At 36.9% G+C, this 21,239-nt stretch overlaps 1 protein-coding gene across 1 annotated transcript in view; it reads right to left on the reverse strand.

Moving 5' to 3' along the window:
* Positions 1–19,389: 19,389 nt before the first annotated feature.
* Positions 19,390–21,239, reverse strand: part of LOC149849190 (uncharacterized) — an 85,239-nt gene continuing 83,389 nt past the window's right edge. Inside the window, exon 6 of the mRNA XM_090013611.1 lies at positions 19,390–19,924. Coding sequence (XP_089869737.1) covers positions 19,640–19,924 — 285 coding nt within the window. The 3' untranslated portion in view covers positions 19,390–19,639. The remainder of the gene's footprint in view (positions 19,925–21,239) is intronic.

A 21,239-nucleotide genomic window follows, 5' to 3' on the forward strand; every position in this document is an offset into this window, starting at 1 on the left:
TTAGTGCATTCCACCTGCATTTCCAAGTAGACTTCCCACACAAGCATATGTGCCCCATCATACCGGTCCATCTGAATAATTGTTGAACCTTGCATACATTTACCCCCAACAGCATGATATCCACCTTCACTATCCCTTGACATCCAACATCATCATACTTGTATATTCAGCTTAGCAATCATTTACCTTCGATTCTCACCCACACAGCCCATCCTCATCCACCTACATTGAGTGCATATATATATATAGATATATATATATATATATATATATATATATATATATATATATATATATATATATATATATATATGCATGCATGTACATATATAGGTATATAATGTCATTTCTCCATCTTTTTCACTATTTAAATCTTGACATCCTGACTTTTGCCATTGATATCTATATGATATATACATATTTCCTCTATGATCATACTAATCAAGTGTTTTGCAGGGAATATGTGAAAGATATCGTCATTGGGAGTTGTAAATTCAATTTTGGTGTAATGTAATAGTTAGATCTTAATGAAAATTTACATTTTCTGCTTTAGGTAGAATAAATGAGCATTATAAATATCATGAATCACTTGTTCTCATATTTTCTTCTTTATTTTCAAAAATTCACGAATGGGAACACGAATGGCACGTGCACCATTTCATAAGAGGTAATTAATCCCAAGTTGATGATTTACATCAATGGCCATAGTCAGGATGTAAACAAAACTTAGGATTTTTATCTTTTATAAAATAACATTGGATCTGGACCCTTTTCAAAACTCATCATATTTTCTTTAAATATTTTCCTCTTTTATCAGAGTTTAGTTTAAAATTAACTCAATATATATATCAATGGCCATAGTCAGGATATATTAAGAGTTAATTTCATTTTAAACTCCATAAAAGCACCAAAATATGTTGTATTCTTCACCTGAATTTAAATATAGATTATTATATAATACATTCAATGACCATAGTCAAGGATGTATTATATTTTTAATCTTATTTCAAATTCATGTAAAAAATGAAATATGGTTTTCAAAATCCAATCTCAAAATTCTTTAAATTCATTCATCATTTATGACAGAATTGCATCATATTTCCAAAACTCCCTTTTCAAAACTCCAAGTGATGTAAATATCTTCTTCAATCAATCTTCAATTCTTGTAAAATCCAATTCCTCTTTTCATTTTTTTTAAATCTATTTCATTTTCAATCTCAAAGTTCAATTTGACTTTGAAATTCCAAATTCATTTTATATTCAAAACTCCAATCAAATTCAAAGTTCAATTTAACCTTGAGATTCTTGATTCATCTTCTAAATTCCAAATTCAAGCTCCAAATTCAAGTCCAATTTGACTTTCAAATCCATTTATTCTCAAATCAATTTTGAAATTCCAAAGTTAGATCCAAATTACATCTTGGATTTCAGATTTCGGATCCAATTCCCATTTAAGATTCTAGATCCATAATCCAACTTCACCTTGGATCTCAGACTTCAGATCCAATCCCATTTTAGGATCCAGAATCCAATTTCACTTTGGATCTCAGACTTCAGATCCAAAAATCTATTTTAGGATCCAGAATCCAATCTCGTCTTGAATCTTAGACTTCAGATCCAATTCCATTTTAGGATCCAGAATCCAATTCTACTTCGGATCTCAAATTTCAAATCCAAATCCATCTTAAGATCCAGACTTCGGATTTGAATTCCAGATTTCAAATCAAATTCTATCTTCAATTATAAACTTTCAAATCCAATTTCATCCCAATTCTAGATTTCAAAACCAATTCTATCTTCAGATCTCATCTGAACTTCCTAAATACATTTTTATTTTTAAATACCGTTTGATTTTTCTCAAATCCATCTTGACTTCAAATTTTAAATCTAGAATTCAATATCACTTCAAATTTCATCTCCTTCTCTTAGATCCATGTTTAAATTCAAATTGAAAGTTTGTTTCTGACTTTGAAGCTTCATTTCTTTTTCATTCATCTCCAAATCATTCTTTTCAAAATTCAAAGATTCATTTTCCCAACTCTGATCATTTCAAAGACATTAGAACTTCAGAAAATATTTCCTAATCTATCTCAAGTTCTAAGTTAGATTCAACCATTCACAAATCATTTTCTTCGCTCCATTATCAAGTTCTTCTCTGAAAACTTGGGAATTTTCAAAACATTTTCTCAAAAGAGCATACATCCTTGCATTGCACAAGCATGACTCTTTGTGCATTTAGACTTAGGATAAACTCTTAGATGATATTTTAGCAAAGCAAAAGGCATAGATTCAATCCTTGGTTCAATTACCCCTGGTAAAGGTGCCAGGAACGGTCGAACCTTGTACCGACGAGCGAATCTCGTCTCTCCATTTTTCCTGCAATATATTTCAAAACGGCGGCGAGTAATTTTCTAAATATTTTCAAATCAAGGTCAAGTGAGACCCTGCAAAAGAGTTACTCTTCTCTCTTCTTTTCTTTTCTCTTCTCTCTTTCTTTTGTCTTTTATTCTTCTCCATTCAAAAAGGAGGAAAATAGAGGTTAGAAATGGAAAAGAGAAGGAAGAGAGAGAAACCACAAGAGAGGAAAAGTTTTGCAATGATCACAAGTGAGATGAGAGCTTTAGAACCTTGAAGGAGAAGCTAACTTCAGCCCCTGTTTTAGCCTTACCTAGGGGCTCAGAAGGCTTCGTGGTGTATAACAATGCTTCAGGTATTGGTTTGAGATATGTATTGATACAGCATGGTAGGGTGATTGCATATACTTCAAGACAGTTGATGACTCATGGGCAGAATTACTCGACCCATGACTTTGAGCTAGCTGCAGTGGTTTTTGCACTTAAGTTGTGGAAACATTATTTATATGGTGAGACTTTTGAGGTCTTCTTTAACCATAAGAGTCTCAAGTATATCTTTTCGTAGAATGAGATAAATTTGAAACAAAGGAGATGGCTAGACTTCTTGAAAGACTATGATTTTCCTATATCGTACCATCTAGGAAAGGCCAATGTGGTTGCAGATGCATTGAGCAGAAATGCTTCTATCTCATGTTTGATCAGTCGATATTAGAATTTTCTGCAAAACCTTATAGATTGTCATCCATTTGTAGAGAGTTTTCGCTAGTTGGTGTGTGTGAACCTGGTTGCTAGACCAAAAAATTTGGATAGGATCGCTCTTGCTCAGAAAGCAAGTCCTGATTATGAGAAGTTTATAGCTGAGGCTGGTAAAGTTGAGTCTTAATATTTATGCAACAATGATGGTATGATACGCTTTATGCAAAGATTATGGATTCCTGAAGATCGTACTTTGAGAGTTGAGATATTGGCATAAACTCATATATCACGGTATTCAATTCATCCAAAAGTACCAAAATGTTAAAGGATCTTCTGAGGCATTATTGGTTAAACGACATGAGAAAGGATATAACAAAGTTCATGGCAAAGTGTCTTATTTGCCAATAGGTTAAAATTAAGCATAAAAAACCTAGAGGTCTTCTGCAGCCGTTGTATATTCTTGAATGAAAGTGGGATGATATCATGATGGATTTTATTATTGGTTTGCCAAGAACTCGTAGAGGTAATGACTCAATATGGGTGATTGTGGACAGATTGATGAAATAATCTCATTTTTTATCAATTAGCAGGAATATATCTTTGGAAAAGCTAGCCAAACTATACATTGAAGAGATCGTTCGCTTGCATGGTGTTCCACGATCTATTATATCAGATCATGACCCTCGATTTACCTCTCAATTTTGGAAGTACTTATAGAGTGTGCTTGACACAAATCTGAAATTTATCACAGCTTTTCATCCTCAGACAAACGATCAGTCAGAGAGGATTGTTCAAACTTTAGAGGATATGCTATGTGCTTGCGTTTTAGAGTGGTCCGGGGAGTGGGATAAGCATATTATACTTGCAGAATTTTCATATAATAACAACTACCATACGAGTATTTAGATGGCCCCATATAAGGCTTTGTACGAAAGGCCTTGTCGTTCTCCTAGTTGTTGGAGTGAGGTTGGTGAAGCGTTAGAGTCAACAGAGATTATTCAACATTATGCGGACCAAGTGTAGATGATTCTTCAAAGGTTGCTCGTGGTGCAGAGCAAGTAGAAGAGTTATGATGATAGGAGGTATGGCTCACTAACTTTTGAGGTGGCAGGCCATGTTTTTGTGAAGGTCTCGCCCTCCCGCAGCATCTTTTGCTTCAGAAAGAAGGGGAAGTTGAGTCCAAGATTTGTTGGACCGTTTGAGATTTTGGAGTGGATTGGTAGTTCTACTGTGAAGCTCCAGAATCTTAACTTGGAAAATCCTTAAGTTTTTAGGGTATTTTTTTTTTTAAAGCATTGCGGAAAGCGGAAAACCCGTAAGGGAAATCAATTGGAAATCCTGAGCGGGTTACAGGGCGAACAACAAGAAGAAACATTTTATTTATTACAACATGATACAGGAGAAATATACATCATTTTCCTTTTTCAAAATACAACAGCCAAGATCTCATGTTCTAGAGTGTGGGTTCAGTCCTCCGTCGCACATCGAGCTCCATTGCACCACTAGAAGTCAAACACCTGTATCCCCATAAAATGGGGTCAGTACTCTTGTGAGTTGGTGAAGAACAACAACATTATATATCCATTTTTTAAGAAAAGAGCATATAGCATGTAAACAGGTAAAGTGACAGATATATGTGCATGTGTGAGGTTAGTGCACGTGCTACAAGTCTAAGCAACAGTGAAAGTAGCAAGTACAACAAGGAAACTAGCAAAAACAAGGAACTAAGATAAACAATTGTTGAACGATAAGTGACTAAGGAACCACGAGCAAGACAAGCACAAGAACAGTACTAACACCAGCAGTAAGGTAAAGATAATGCTAAGTGATAAGCGACAATGTCAAGCATTAACACACTTAGGCAATAATATCAAGCATCTAAGCAAGTGAGCAAGGAAGATATAACTCTAGCATCATGTTCCAAGATAAGTAGTATTATTGTGATCAAACGATTAGCAGGATTATGGAATTAGTATTTACATTCGAGGGCAACGGTGAATGTTTCATCAATTATATATCCAAAGCACACAGGATATACTACAAAGGAAGATGCCTGTAACCACACGTTTTTAGCACAAGTGAGCTCAACTCACGAGATGGGTCTATCGTCCACACAAACTCACCACAGAGTCTCTAGCATCCAATCCAGACTCAAGACAAGTATACATTTCTACAATGTGCTTCAAGTCCCCTTTTGTACTTACGGGACGGATCAAGTGTCAAGGGTAATTCGTGTGCCCAATGCAAACGTACACGAAACTAATCAGGCATTTAAACAGTAAAACAAATTAATAATGGAGCAATTACGATGATGGAAATCATTGCATTCATTAATCAACAGTTAACCTTAATTGGGCATATCTAGTCACAATTCCTCCTTTCGAGGTACTTAGACCCATCCGGCCTTGTATTCTCTGCAAGGCAACACGAGGGAATGTCGAGGTCACACTCAACATCTACATGCTCCAGCACAACAAGCATAGAGAAGTATCTTGCCGACGAAGGCGATAACAATACATTAACAATCAGGGATGCGACATACTTAAACACGTGAGCTTGACTCACGAGCATGGGGCAATCGCCCAACGCAACTCGTATGGAGTTCAACAATATCGATTTGGAAAAATGTGCCAATATCTTAACGTAGTGTTTGATCCCAAACCTTTGTCGGGACATGTCAGATACGAAATGTGCAACTTGCATTAGTGTAATGCCAAGAGGTGAATTACCGCATATATATGTGTATCGATGTCGCATACGATCCATAGGACGTTCGTGTCAATAGGTGTAAGCGCAAAGTATAATTGCTTAACCATCAAACATAAATGTTAATATTTATGTATCTCATTTCTATTCACGTGTGAACACGTGCAAGTGCTAAGTGAGATCGGACAATCATAACAATAACAAGTACTCGTGCCTTTTTTTATGATACTTGCAATTATGACAATGCAAGTGTATCAAATATGTGCCTCTTTGCACGAATTTAAACTTCGCGTAAGTATTTAAACATATATGCCTCATGGTCCCCGCGGGGTACGCAACGAGGTCTTAGCCATTTCATTCACGTGCTCGGCCTCACACGACCCAAGAAAGAGCACATTGCCGGTAAAGGCGATCTAACACCATTTCCAAATTCATTTCTAGGGTATCACAATACGTGAGCTCTCTCTCACGGACATGGGGCCATCGCTCAAAGACTCCAGCCGAGTCGCAACCCTCACCAGGGGTTCTATGATATACCCTTATGGTGTTCCAGTTTTTAATCGTATGTCACATCGAGTGTGTAGCACGCTTATGGTGCATTATACATTTATCAATGTACAAGCATAAGCCAACAACAAGTAATCATCGACGTACCAAAAACTAGTAACATACGTGTCAAGATGTGCCAACGCGCTCGTGCGAAACTAAAAACCACAAAAACTCAAATTCTCACACAAGTATCGAACCGAAGCAATGATACAAACATATATTTATGAAAATGCATATTTCAATATTCTTAAGTGATACGAGGCTCAAAATGTATACTCAGTCATGATCGCACGTATAATGAGTGTCCAAAGCTTTGAATACAAATTTTCCAAGTATGCATATTTCAAACGTCATACATCGACAAGTTTCGCGTAGTGAGACCATTCGCATAGGGAATTCGTGATGTCAACACCCACAAGTGTTGAGAATGAATATTAGCATAATCCCATGCGTATGGGAATTACATTAGCATATCCCTGATGTGTCATCGCACTTGCGGAACTCAAAACAATGCTAAAACGGTTGTTTTTCATGAATCGGTCAAAAACCCAGAACATAGGAAAAATGGATATGCGAGTGGGTGGCGTACCGCTCGCCATCCTACTAACTTTAATACTGCCAAGACGGGGGCAGCGAAAGCCATGGTGGTCACTCCGGACCGACCACACGCTAGGCAAATCCAATGCGGCGAACAAAGAGCCGACGAGCACAAAACGCTAACCATGGCCCGTAAAACCATAAATGTGGTCCCATACCTTGCATCGTCGGTGTCAAGGATACTGCTCAGGACTGCTGGACAGTGCACACAGTCCACGAGATTTCCATTATTTGCCCTTGCTTTCTTTTCATTTTCATTCGCTCATTTTTGCGCAGTTTAGGTTGGCGGCAAAACTGGAGATACAAGGGTTGGTGATCCGGGCCCTTGTACCATACCCTTAGGTCTGACATGACCTTTCAGTTGAGCCCACTAGGCTCAGCGCAAATGCTGCAGCTAGTTGCAGCCCGAGCCAATGCCACCTAGTGGCTAGCTAAGCCGCCCGGGTGCACTTAGCACCCGACGCCGGTTATGACGTTCAAAGCAAAAACGTTGGAAGGTTGGGGTCTGGTTTGCTGGACCAGACCTCCTCTAGCATTGCCCTGGTCTGATCTGTGAGTCATACCGGGGGCTGCTAGGGAGTGACAGCCCACGGCGAGGTGCCCAGGCCGGCAGAACCACCCGCAGGCTGCTCTAAAGAAGGCACTGCAAGGGTGCCACTGGGGGTGAGCTGGGCCAAACAGCCAGCTCGGTCTGGTCCACTCCAGACCAGACCCAGCCGGGAACCAGGAAGAGTGCATCCTGTGTCAAGGGTGTGGACCTGGCTGACTGCAGCATGCTCCAGTGCTGTGTGCGCTAGCTGGAGGCACCAAAAAGGTGACTCGGGTGCAGCATGCACCCGGTTACCTAAGGGAGTTGGGCAACCAAAGTGGTGCCCTACCCCCACTTGGTTGAGGGAAACCTCTGGGTGGGTCTGGACCCCCAAGTGGGTCAGACCACTCTGCTAAACGAGGTGTGGCAGCGCATCAAGGCAAAAAATAATGGAACTTCCTTTATACACACACACACACACACATATATATATATATATATCTTCCAGGCAGCGACCGAAAGGCTACTGGATTTGGGGTGCTTACGCACTGATTTAGCCAAAATGCTAAACATGAGACATGTAGGGCTGTTCGTTAGCTTTGCACAAAGGTAAATAAGTTGGGAAATCATGCATGGGTCCGGGAGTTGTCGCAGCAATACTAGACGTTGTCTGGGACTTTCTGGACTGCTGACAAAAAAACCGGTTGTCTTCCAAAACCGAATTTTTTGAAGGGCTTTCGGACCGAATCAGGGGAAGTCGTCAACTATGGAGTTGAAGAGATTCGTCTAAGCTTTCCAAAATGTCTGAGAACACCCCGATCCGACTGGTATCCAGAGAGATACAGTCATTTTATCAGAGGTGTCTCTGATATTTCAGAGATTCTGCAAAACGAAAGAGAGTCATTTCGTTCAAGACGTCAAGTGCGTGTGTGAGCATGATATGGTGCCAACCCATCTTATTTAGAACAAAAATGAACAAGAAAAACTAAGTTGCACACATTTTACCTTTCATGCTACATAAATTTTCCCAAAAAATTTGAACGTATAAGGTAGAAGTCTTCACCTTGGGGTTTTCCAGAAATGAGGATGGAGAAAGGCTTCTTGTGTTGGAACTTCACCACACTGTCACACACACACACACACACACACACTCAAAACTCACACTCGAGGAAATTGGTGGTGGTAGAAAAGAAGTGGAAGAAGGGGAAGAAAGAGTAGAGAAGAGAAGAGAAAAAGGGGTTTTCTCTCTCCTCCCCTTGCTTTATAGGATAGAATGGGAGATGAAGGGCTGGAAATGAGTGGAAAGGATGGAGGGCTCTCCTCTCACATGCCCCTCTAGTCCTCTCTAGGTTTTGACTACAAGGCCCTTCCCCCTCCAACCACTCTCTACCTACTCCTTCACCCACTCCCCTTAAATCAAGGGTCTTTGTTCCTTGCTACTTTTTGACTTTTCAAAACAATTTTTCAAATTCGTTTTTTTTTTAATGAATGTAGCATGAGCTACACCCTAAGGGGCGCCCAAAATACTTGGCCTAAGCCAACCATTTTTTTGAAATTCCAAAAACAAACCCATGTTTTAATTTTTTCCAAATACAACTTGCTTTTTTATTTTTTTCAAAAAACCCCCTATTAAATGCATTTCTTTGAAATTTTTCCAAGGTAGCATGGGCTGAGCTCATGCTCACGTGGGCCCCATGCTAACCACTTTATTAAAATTTTCAAAACAACTCCCTTTTGAAATTTTTGAAAAACCTTACTTTGATTTTACAAAATTCCAATTTGACTATTTCAAAAACCTTAATTGCTTTTCATTTAAAAGTTAGGTTTCAATGATTTAAATAATTCATTTCAAACTTACATTTCATGAAATAAAACCTAAATTTTGAAACTATTTACTTAGATTTCAATTCTGTCAAAATTCGCTCTCGTTACGACTCGTATCTTGTCGATACTTGTTTATCAATAATTCGAATGAAATAACAAGGTTTTTTCCTTGTTTAGGTTCCAAATTTGGAGAGTGACTAATTAGACATATTGTAAATCTAATTTAGGAATATCAAAATTTTATTTTTCGTGATTTGCCCTTAATCGCTTTGTACATCATAATTACGTGATTTAGGACCTCGTATAATCGTAAGTGCATACGTATATGCATGAATTTACGAAAATCCCTCATAATTATGAAATTTCATCCACTAAAATACATCATATATTTCATTATCTTAGAAATATCGTAGGTCTTACATCTCCATACCGGATAGCTTTGCCACCTCAGTTGGCTCAGATTCATAACGTATTTCATGTGTCAATGTTGCAAAAATATGTTGGTGACCCCTCCCATGTGATCGATTATGCAGAGGTAGAGGTGCGTGAAGACTTGACTGCAGAGGAAAATCCGGTTGAGATTATCGACTGATGAGAGAAAGTCCTGCAAAATAAGGTGATTCCTTTGGTTAAGGTGTGATGGAAATATCATGGTTTGGAAGAGTGCACCTGGGAACCCGAGGAAGACATGTGAATTCAGTATCCTTCGTTATTCAGGTAAAATTTTAGGGACAATTTGTTTTTAGGAGGGTAGAATGTAAAAATCCTAATTTTTGAGCAATTTCCTTTCAAAAATAAATTCAGACATTTATGACCTGCAAACCCTATTTTTGAGGCCTATAATGGATTTGCAATGAAATTTTGATGAATTTTGACTTTTATTTCGTCAAAATCAGACTTGAATTGACTTTGTAACACCCTTAACAAGTTTTGGGGGCAATTCGAGTAATTTTGAAGCCTTTTAGGGGTATTTTTGACCCCAAGGGACATAATCATCCCAACCTTGGTTGACCAGCCAGGTCAACTACACGAGACCCACCTATAGCCATTCAAAAATTTAAAAAAAAAAAGATTTAAAACATAAAAAGAAATTAACAATTCCACCTTTTCTAGGGCCAATGCATGCAGAGCTTGGTCTGCATATATTGGCAGCAACAAGCTGCTACTCCCATTTGAGAGTAGGGGTTGTGCCACCCATTTTGGCCAATCCATTTATTGGATTAAAAAAAAAAGTAATGATAGAGAGGAAAGGAGGGATGTGTTTTTGCCATAGAGAGAAAGAGAAGAGGAGGGAGACAACCCTCCCTCACTCTCTTTCTCATTTCCTCAACTCTCAACTTTCTCTCATCTCTCATTTCTCATCTCTCTCTCTCTCCCTCACTCTCTCTTTCCCTTAGCATCAAACCCATTTTTGGTGGTTTCAGATTTTTTGGAACTTTGGGCGTTACCACTTACCTTTCCTGCCATAGTTGGTGTAGTTAAGGAGGTCAGCCAGCTAGAGAGTTCGGTTGGTGGAGATTTTCAAAGACACCCAGCCTAAGGGTGAAGGCCTAGTCGACCCGTGTAGGTTGGTTCTTCTGTCTTCATTTTCTCTTGTGTTTTCTCATTCTTAGATCATTTTTTAAATTTTTCTTATTTTTTTTTTTTCATTGTATTTTTGTTTTGGATAATTTTAAGGAGGAGAACCGTCGGAGAGTCACGCTAAAAGGTTTGTCTAACAGCACCAAGGGATTGTACTTGTCAGACTTTGTGAATCAAGGTAGGTGTCGACCCTTCCTATGCAGTATTGGCATGTGTTAGGCCCATTTCAAGTTAGGCTTTATTAAAAAAAATTTAATGGCTGCAAAATCTGTGATTTTCTCTAGCTTTGTGGATTGGGTAAATTTTTGTCTTGATAAAATGTTATGCTAGATAATCTGGAAAAAATTTGTGCAACATACATATCTATGTATATGTAATTTTTGGTTTTTGACTTAGTTTTGCAATACTTGTTTGATTTAGACTAAATGAAGTTGGGTTAAAGAGGAAGGGATCTTCACATTATAGAAAATACTTTTAAAAGTATTTTTGTGCAGGTCAAACTATAAATACTAAAACTAAAATCATATTAATATAAATTTTTATTTGTAATATTTTATGAATGTGTTGGTGTAACTGAGAATTTCGTCTAAAAAGACCTACTGTCAGTATTTTAGTCATAACTCTATCGTTTGAAGTAAAAAATTTTGTGGTTTATCTCGATGAAAAGCTATCGAACTCCCTAATAATCTTTCTATTTTACTCTTTTCCAAATTCGGCCATTATTTTTGTCAAAAATATGCTGGAATAGAGAAGACAACCACTCAGGTGATTGTCCCAAGGATGCGTCAGTCCAACCCACCATTCAGTCTGTATCTGGGTCATTCGAATCCAGAAATTTTTTAATTTTATTGAGTTGGTTGACTAATCATTTTATTTAAAAAAATTTTGTTTTACTCTTTTCCAAATTCGGTCGTTATCTCTATCAAAAACATGCTAGAACAGAGAGGACAGCCACTCAGGTGACTGTCCAGGGTTATGTTAGTTTAGCCCACCATTTAGTCCATATTTGGGTCTTCTAATCTCAGAAAATTTTGATTTTTATTGTGTTAGATTGCTAACAATTTTATCTAAAAGTTTTATGTTTTAATATTTTTCAAATTCAGGTGTTATTTCTATCGAAAACATGCTGAAATAGAGTGGACAGCCACTCAAGTGTTTGTCTAGGGCTGTGTCAGTCCAACCCACCATTTAGTCTGTATCTGGGTCTTCTGAACTTGAAAATTACTGATTTTTATTGAGTTAGATTGCTAACAATTTTATCTAAAAATTTTGTGTTTTAATATTTTCTAAATTTGGACGTTATCTCTTTCAAAAATATGTTGGAACAGAGAGGATAGACACTCAAGTGACTGTCTAGGGCTGTGTTAGTCCAACCCACCATATAGTCCATATTCGAGTCTTTTGAACTCAAAAAATTCTAATTTTTGTTACGTTGGATGACTAACAATTGTATTTAAAAAATTTGTGTTTTACTATTTTCCAAATTCAAGATTTCTCTCTGTCAAAATCATTCCGGAACAGAGAGGACAACCACTCGAGTGACTATCTAGGTCTGTATCTGTCCAGCCCACTGTTTAGTTCGTTTTTGGGTCATCCAAACTCAAAAAATCTCAATTTTTGTTTTGTTGGACAGCTAACAAGTATATCTATAACTTTTATGTTCTATCTATCAATAGAAATAGTAAGTTTCAGCCTTATTTGGGACTTTCTTTAACTGGTCCAAGTAGATAAAACCCAAGTCCACAACCAGTTTTCTGATCTGAGCCATAACTCGATAACCAGTGGTCAAAAATTTTAAAATTTTAGCTCAATAAAAAGGTGACAAAACTATCTACAGTTTACATGTTGACTCCATTTGCAGAATAAGCCTGCTACTAAGTCATAATACGAAAAGATTGTATGGCCAGTCATAGTTATAAAAAAAAAATCTTGCTTTTATGCTCTACATGCGGATAAAAATAAATTTTTGTCATGGTTGAATAATTCTGTCATGTTGGACTTGAAATTAATATTTCTGCATGCTTGATTCCCATATAGTTCATGTTTATAAAAAAAAGTATATATATATATATATATATATATATATATATATATATATATATATATATATATAATAACAAAAAAATAGTTAGTTTAAAAAAAATAAAGAGAATTGGGTATGCTTCGAATAATCTATCTAGATATAAATAAGTAAATCTAGAGATGAACATGCATTCAGCCCTTAGGGCTATTGAAAAAAAATAATAATAATAATAAAGCAATATATATATATATATAATATATTATATAAATAAATAGCAAAAAGAAAGAAAAAAAAAAGAGAGAGGAAAGATAGAAAACTAAAATTGTATTTTTAGTTGTTCTAAAGTCTTGAATAATGAATTAGACCTAGAAAAAACTAAAATATATAAAATAAAGAAGAAAAAAACATTCAACCTATACAAGGGCTTGGGGGTTGTGTATGAGATTTGTGATTCATAAATTGTGGATTTACGAATATCCTCAAATTTCTTTATTTTTCTAGGTATGGACCTTAGGAAATAATATTCTCAAGTGAGAGCTTACTGGCTAGGCACTGTAACTGTTCATTTAGAGTGCAACAAGATTTATGCACTATCTCTAGAAAATGAGATTGTAAAAATAAATTCTAGTGTGTCTTGTTTGGCAATGCCATGAGTACCTAAAGGGTATTTTGAGAAATTAAAATTTTGATAATGAATCAGAATTTAAAATAAACATGATACACATATTTTGTTTATGCCCTGAAAGATGGTATAACTTGTCACCTTGAGTGACTTTTCACTCACCTTAAAAGCGAGCATACACCCAACTCCATAGGATTGTGCTGAGTTGCCGACAAACTCCTTCTTAGCTGGTGGTGGCGTGTCACTTTTGTGGGCCTCGCTTTGGTCACTAGGGTGAACTAGTCTTCGACCACAGTGGCTTAGGTGATGAGGACTTCTTTTTGTTGTGGAGGTTCAGCTATGTACGCTAACGGTAGTGAACTACGACTCTTTTTCAAGGTAAGGAACTCCTTGACGAAGGATTTTTCTATCTTGGTGTTGGTAACCCGTGTTCTTATGAGAATTAAAATAAAATATTAAATCACTCATGAATGCACACCTCCACATCGATTGGCAAGCCTATGGCGACCCGAGGCAGTGGTGCCCTTGTGAAGATAATAATGAAAGTGAGAGCTAAGAAAAATTGTAATGTGCATTGGTAGAGAGCAACAAATGAACCTAAATAAAAGAAAAGAAAATTTTACATGCATGCATTTAGGTTATGTTCAGATGTTTGTTTAACCTCTTGAGTTAGAGGTTTTGTCGAGTCAAATCCTGCTAAGTCAAGATTTGAGACTCGTTGTTAGCCATGGACTTAGTTGAAGTCCAGTTTGTCTTGGTGACCTACCCATGTTTTCTATTGCATAGTGGGTAATCGTGTTACTTACTGAGGCTTGTGGTTTGTCTCACTCCTGCTCATTTTCTTTTTTTTCCCAAAAACCATAAATAGGCGAGCATGGTAGCGACAGATGCACATAACTAGAGTATCTTTGGAGTTAGATTATGGATCCTTCTCTTCATGAGAGTGCTCTGTATTTTGGGATTTTATCATAAATGTAATTGAATATAATTTTGTGAAACTCAATGTTAGTTCACCCCCCTAATTTTGTAATATGTGATGAATACATGAATGGAATGAAACTTTGTAAAAATGTTTGTTCTTCCTTAGTGCTAAAAAGCATTTGCAAAAAAAAGAGGGTTGAGAAAATATTTAAAAGAAATAAATATTTGATTTTCTGTTGCATGCTTTATTTAAAAAAAAAAAATTGGCTGAATTTTTTGTGCAATCTTAGTGAGGGTCTCACATAAAATGAGATCCGTACATTTTTTTTGCTTACTTCATGAAGTTCGCATAAAATTATACACAAACTTCCTATTAAACTTGAAAAAAATAAGTCCTCATATATTTTATGTGGACTTGAGGAAGTCCGCATAAATATACAAGTTGAGGAGGTCCGCATAAAATATGTGCGGACTTCCTCGTTTGCATAAATTATACGAGGACTTGAGGAATTTTGCATAAAATATATGTAGACTTTCTCATTTTGTTCAAGTTTAACAAGAAGCGCACATATAATTTTACATGTACTTCATAAAGTCTGCAAAAAAAAAAAGTACGCATCTCATTTTAAGTGAGCATATACGGCACCCGAAGAGCGGAATGATATATCGCATGAACTTCATCAGTTTCGTGCATGCAATGAGTAAAAGAGACATTTCAATGCTCACTATTTATGATTTTGGACATGGGCGAATATAAAAAATTATAGGGTTTTTAAGAAAACACGTCAAATTACCCATATAGTATGATTATTTTCTTATATATATATATATATATATATATATATATATATATATATATATATATATATATATATATATATATATATATATATTAACACCAACATCATAGCTCATTTGCAAGTTAATGTCTGCACTTATTAGCCGGCTAACAACATTAAGAGATAGGGTAGGACGAATCAATCGGTTTTTGTTCAGAAGAGCTTGAGGGGCAAGGAAAGGTCTCAAATGGTTGCCACCGATCCATGAGATATCAGCATTTCCCATGGTCAGCCTGATCACCAACATGGTCGAATGAAGCCAAATGAGTGTTTGACAGCTGATTTGCTAACTTGACTGCACGGGGAGAGTACTCGTGGGGTTTTATACCGCATAAACTAAAATACGTTCCACAGTCAATGTGGAACCTCTTGGCCTATAAAAAAACATGACAGTGGTTTCTCATTATTATTATTAAGAAAAGAAAAACAAAGGAAAGGATTAAGATCCCACCATGATTTTTCTGCTTGGCCACATCTCTCTCTCTCCCTCTCTCTCTCTGAGAGAGAGATCCAAATGCCGTTTTTCATAGCTTCTTTGAGTGCATCGGTCCCATATACTCATTGCTAAGGGTTTAAGTATCCAAAAGATAAAAAGAGCCCTTTTTCCTTCTTTTTGTCGATAAATGATGAAACAATCTCGAAGGGAAATGTCAACTCCTTCCAACCTTATCATACCACAAAACAGATGCTCTTTGTTATCACTTCAGGCACCGTGATATTGGCACAATAAGCCACCGGGCTTTTTTCTTTTTTATGCTGATCAGCCCTACCAATATACAGAACACCAATTGTCCGATTGAGTAAGAGCTTCAAAAATCAAGTCTAAAATTTTCTTATTAAAAGAAATCATGTGAAAAGCACGATTCTTCGTGAATGAATCATGTCAAACACATCTGTAGGGTCAGATTGATCAGTGGAAGCTCACACCAATCAATTTCTGTTAGAGAGGGGATCGTATCAAACGATGTTTGAGATTGTTAATCTCAAACACTGCCAAAGCGCAACACGCGTCCTGATTAGGCCCCACAAAAAAAACCAAGTTAATGGAGCTCCTGCACCGTTAACCCCACTCCCTTGTTTTCCCTCCCGTCTCCCCTATCCTTTTGTAGTTCTCATGGTCTTCTCCCCCAATATTCCATAGTGCATCAAAGTCAAACAAGCAATGAAGTAAACAAGTGGAATTCCTACCAAGCAACTACCCGGTATGAGGTTCACAAGAGTATGCAACAGAATGTAGGCCAAGTTGGTTTTAGTAAACACGGATGAACATTCATACAAAGAAGTTCACAACTTCATATAGGGCCTTTCAGAAATAATATAAAATCCCACAAATTCATATAAGAATTCAACTAAAGCCAAAAGGAGGAAAACATTTCGTTTCTATAAACATCCATATAAACCCAAATATCCATATGTTTGTAGAGCAAGTAGTTAAGGAAGCTGATTGGTGTCTCGAGGAGGATTCAGAATCAATATGAAATAAGATAGGAACGAGAATGTCAAATTAGCTATTAACGTTAAAAGAGAGTGTTATAGAAATTTAAGAGTCGTGATAATGAGAATTTGGAGAAGTATATGATAGCAAAGAAGGAAGCTAAAAAAGTAGTTTGAAACGCGAGGGATAAGGTATATAAGGAGGTTTATGACAAGTTGGATACCAAAGAGGGCGAGAAGGATATTTATAGGCTTGCAAAGATGAGAAATAGGAAATCGAGGAATCTGGGTATGGTTAGATGTATCAAAGATGAAACGCAAAAGGTTTTAGTCAAAGATGAGGAGATTAAGGAGAGATGGAAAAATTATTTTGATAAGCTATTTAATGAAAGTCATGCTCAAGATCTTGGAGACTTCTTCATTCCTTTTTATGAGATAAATCGTGACTTCATGTGCAAGATTCAAAAGAAAGAAATTGCAGAGGCTTTGAAGAAAATGAAATCAAGAAAGGCAGTTGGCCCAGATGGTATACCTATCAAGGCTTGGAAATGCTTGGGTGAGAAAGGTTTAGAATGGTTGACAAGTCTTCTTAACAAGATTTGGCGGACAAATAAAATGCCTAATGAGTACTTTGGTGCCTCTATATAAGAATAAGGGTGATATACAAGATTGCACAAACTATCGTGGTATAAAACTCATGAGTCATACTATGAAACTTTTTGAGAGGGTGATTGAGTATAAGTTGAGGAAGGTTGTCATGATATCAGAGAATCAATTTGGTTTTATGCCTTGAAGATCAACTATGGAAGCTATATATCTTCTTAGACAACTTATTGAGAGATTTAGAGAGAGGAACAAAGATTTGTATATGACTTTTATTGATTTGGAGAAGGCATATGATAGAGTACCTAGGGATGTTCTCTGGTGGACAATGAAGAAGAAAGGTGTTTCTCTCAAGTACATTAGTATAATTAAAGATATGTACAAAGGAGTAGTAACCAATGTCTGCACTTGTGGAGGGGTGACAATCAATTTTTCTATAACGGTTGGGTTACATCAAGGATCTGTATTAAGCCCTTTCCTATTTGCTATAGTGATGGATGAGCTTACGAGATCAATTCAAGAAAATGTGTTGTGGTGTATGTTGTTTGCTGATGATATTGTTTTGATTGATGAGTTTAGAGTTGGGGTTAATGCTAAGTTAGAATTATGGAGACAGACATTGGAAGCAAGAGGTTTTAAGTTGAGTAAGAGTAAGACAGAATATATGCAATGTCAGTTTAGTAAGCAACGAAGTAGTGATGGGAGTGCAGTGAAGCTTGATGAGCAAGAAATACCGGTGGATGACTGTTTCAAATATTTGGGATCTATCATTCAAAATGATGGAGAAATTGATGGAGATGTAAATCATGGGATAAAGGTTGGGTGGATGAAATGAAAAAGTGCAACTGGAGTGTTGTGCGATCGTAGAATGTCATTGTTGTTAAAGGAAAAGTTTTATAGGATGACAATTAGGCCCGCTTTACTATATGGTACAGAATGTTGGGCTGGCAAGAAACATCATATTCAAAAAATGAGTGTAGCTGAGATGCGTATGCTTCAATGGATGTTTGAAAATACAATAAAAGATAAGATTCGAAACGAGGAGATACGTAAGAAGGTAAGTGTTGCATTCATTGAAAATAAGATGAGAGCGAATCGTTTACGGTAGTTTGGACATATTCGACGAAGGCCTAATGATGCTCCAGTTAGAAGGATGGAGAAATGGAAAAATATATTAGTCAAAAGAGGTCGGGGTAGGCCTAAGAAGACTTAGATGGAAATGATATGAATGCTTTGAATCTCACCGACGACATGACTTTGGATAAAAATGATTGAAGGAGAAGGATTCATGTGGACGACCCAGAATGATTTTCTTATTTGGTTCATATCGCCGACCCCAATTATTTTGGGATGAAGGCGTAGTTGTTGTTGTATGAACCCAAATAAGAAAATAGTAAAGCCGAGAACCAAGAAAATAAAAGGAAAACATTATGTTCTTGTAAACATTCCATTTCCTTTTTTTTACTTCCGACTGCAAGTCATAGAGAGAGAGGCCAAAATGGTGAACCCTTCACTACTGCATGGCCATCTTCTTCCCAATCCAAGTAAAAGAGACACACACACACAGACCTATTTTTGGGTGTCTTCCAACTGCAAGATCGAAATAAGGCCGAGATCCACCAAGAGGCAGAGATCAATAGAGAGAGAGAGAGAGATGTCAACAGCGTTTTCCCTTTTTCTGCCTCTGGAAGTTGTAGAGGCTAGAGAGAGAGGAAACAAGGGAGCAGGGTTAACGGTGCAGGAGCTCCGTTAACTCACTTTTTTTGTGGGACTCAACCAAGACGGGTGTTGTGTTCTGAATACATTTTGCACCGCTTGATACAATCCCCTCTCTTTTTGTTATAGACTACACCCAATCAAGTCTTATTTATTTATTTATTTATTGTGAAAAATGTCATTACGAGTGCATTAACGCAAACCCCAGGTCTCCCTTCCCCACAAGTACACCCACCTTCGGCAAAGGATGTGCATCCTGGGTTTCAAACAAGTGCCATCCTATCAACTTGGTGAAATTCATGAGTCGCCCCTACCAGATGAGTGGAATCCTTGTGGTCATTTTGGATCAAATTTAGAAGACATTTGCCAATTCATTTCTGTAAGAGATTGAAGGAAACAACATCTACAATCAAATCAAAATGATATATTGATACTGATTTTTTATCAATCTGTATATTATGTTTGTGCAAATTCGAAGCAATCATACTTATGAATAAAACAAAAATAATATTCATACTTCATGGCCAATTCACTTAGTGATGATTCAAGAACACATTGTATTTACAGCTAAATCAAAGAAATACAGCAAATGTGGAAAGACAAGGAGAAAAAATAGGGATATCGAACTCTCAATAAAGCCTTGTGCTAGCATTCCAACACCAGACCTTCTCTTGCACCCAATGAAACACGGAGAACAGCCTGTGCTCTGAAGGGTGGCAGCTTAGACTGGCAAAATTGCTCCCAAGTATCAACCACAGCATGTTCAGCTTCTAAATTCTGTGAAGCAAGTTGCGACTTCTCATATACAGTTTGTAGCTCCAAGGTGAGGACCCGAGCAGCTTCTCTTGACTCAGGAAGCTGGTCGCTGAGTTTGGATGCAGCTACATTAATCAGCTCATCAAATCCATAAGCTTTTATACCTTCCATGCCCTATAAATGATAAGAATATGCATATATTGAACATAAGCACATTTTCTGCTGCAAAGAAAACATTAAATATGTATTCTCTCTCGTCCTTTTTTAATAATCACACAAAATAAATGCATACTTTTGCTGGGTAATAATGCAAATGCAATTAGCAACCTATGCATCAGATGAAATATTTGAAAGAGCCACTGAAATCATAAAAATGTTGGTACATAATATGATTATAAATCACTGTTTGAATAGTTTATACTGCTGATCAGGTCCATAGGACAGTTGTGATGAGAAAATCTCACAATCATAAATTACAAAAGATAGCCATCTTTGCAAGACATAATGAAGACGAAAGAATTATACTTGAGATCAATTGATATATCAAGCTATACACTCGTCTACAACCCATGTAGTTAGATGGGGACAAATAGAAAAGTGGAAGAATGCAGAACCCTGGACAAAGCACCAAATATGTAGTAAACTATGTAAAATGAGTACTACTAGGCCATGTACCAGTCTTGTACCTGTGTCACATCCATACCGATACTAAGCACTCCTGAGCTATGTCACATAGGTGTGGGTGGGCATGTGGGTGCGGGTACGGGTGTGGATGCGGCACTTTAAAAAAACTTGGGTGCGGGAGTGTGGGGAGGATATATATATAATTTTTAACAGTTTTAAGTTAACACTGTGTATTTGTGTGCATTTATGTATTTATATATATAATATAGATAAAAATGGATTTGATTCGGATTAACTAAATCTACTTTTGGATAGAAATGGACCTGAGTGTGGTTGACTTCACCAAACATAAAGGAAGTTGCATCCAAGTGTCGCACCAGCCTGGATGTAGGTACGACGCGGGTGTGGTGCCCTATTAGAAGAGTCCGTGTGACATAGCTCCTGAGTATAGGTCAACTGGATTCTGAACTTAACCTATTTTAACCATCTTATGATTCATTCAATGTGTAGAGTGTAGACTGCGATTGATGTTACAAGTGTCTAATGTTAACTACATATTTATTGTTCACTATTTGTTATGTTAGCTATATTCCTTTGAAATGCTTTAGACCTTTAGTCCATAATTGACAGACTATAACTTCGTATCCAGAGTATTTTGATAAAGCACAATTTTGTGTGTATCTACACATATATAGGACAAATATTGGCTACCCTCAGGGTTCCAGAATCCAAACCCCTAGTTGAAACTCCTGGGAGAGGATATCTTAACCAAATCTGACACATTGGATGTGTACATGTTCAAAATACCAGGAATCGACCCTTAGATTGCAATTTTTTATGTAAAAAATATGATTTTTGAGTGTTG

The sequence above is a fragment of the Nuphar pumila genome, chromosome 1 (genome assembly GCF_984573655.1).
Source record: "Nuphar pumila chromosome 1, dmNupPumi1.hap1.1, whole genome shotgun sequence".
In the NCBI taxonomy this organism is placed as follows: domain Eukaryota; kingdom Viridiplantae; phylum Streptophyta; class Magnoliopsida; order Nymphaeales; family Nymphaeaceae; genus Nuphar; species Nuphar pumila.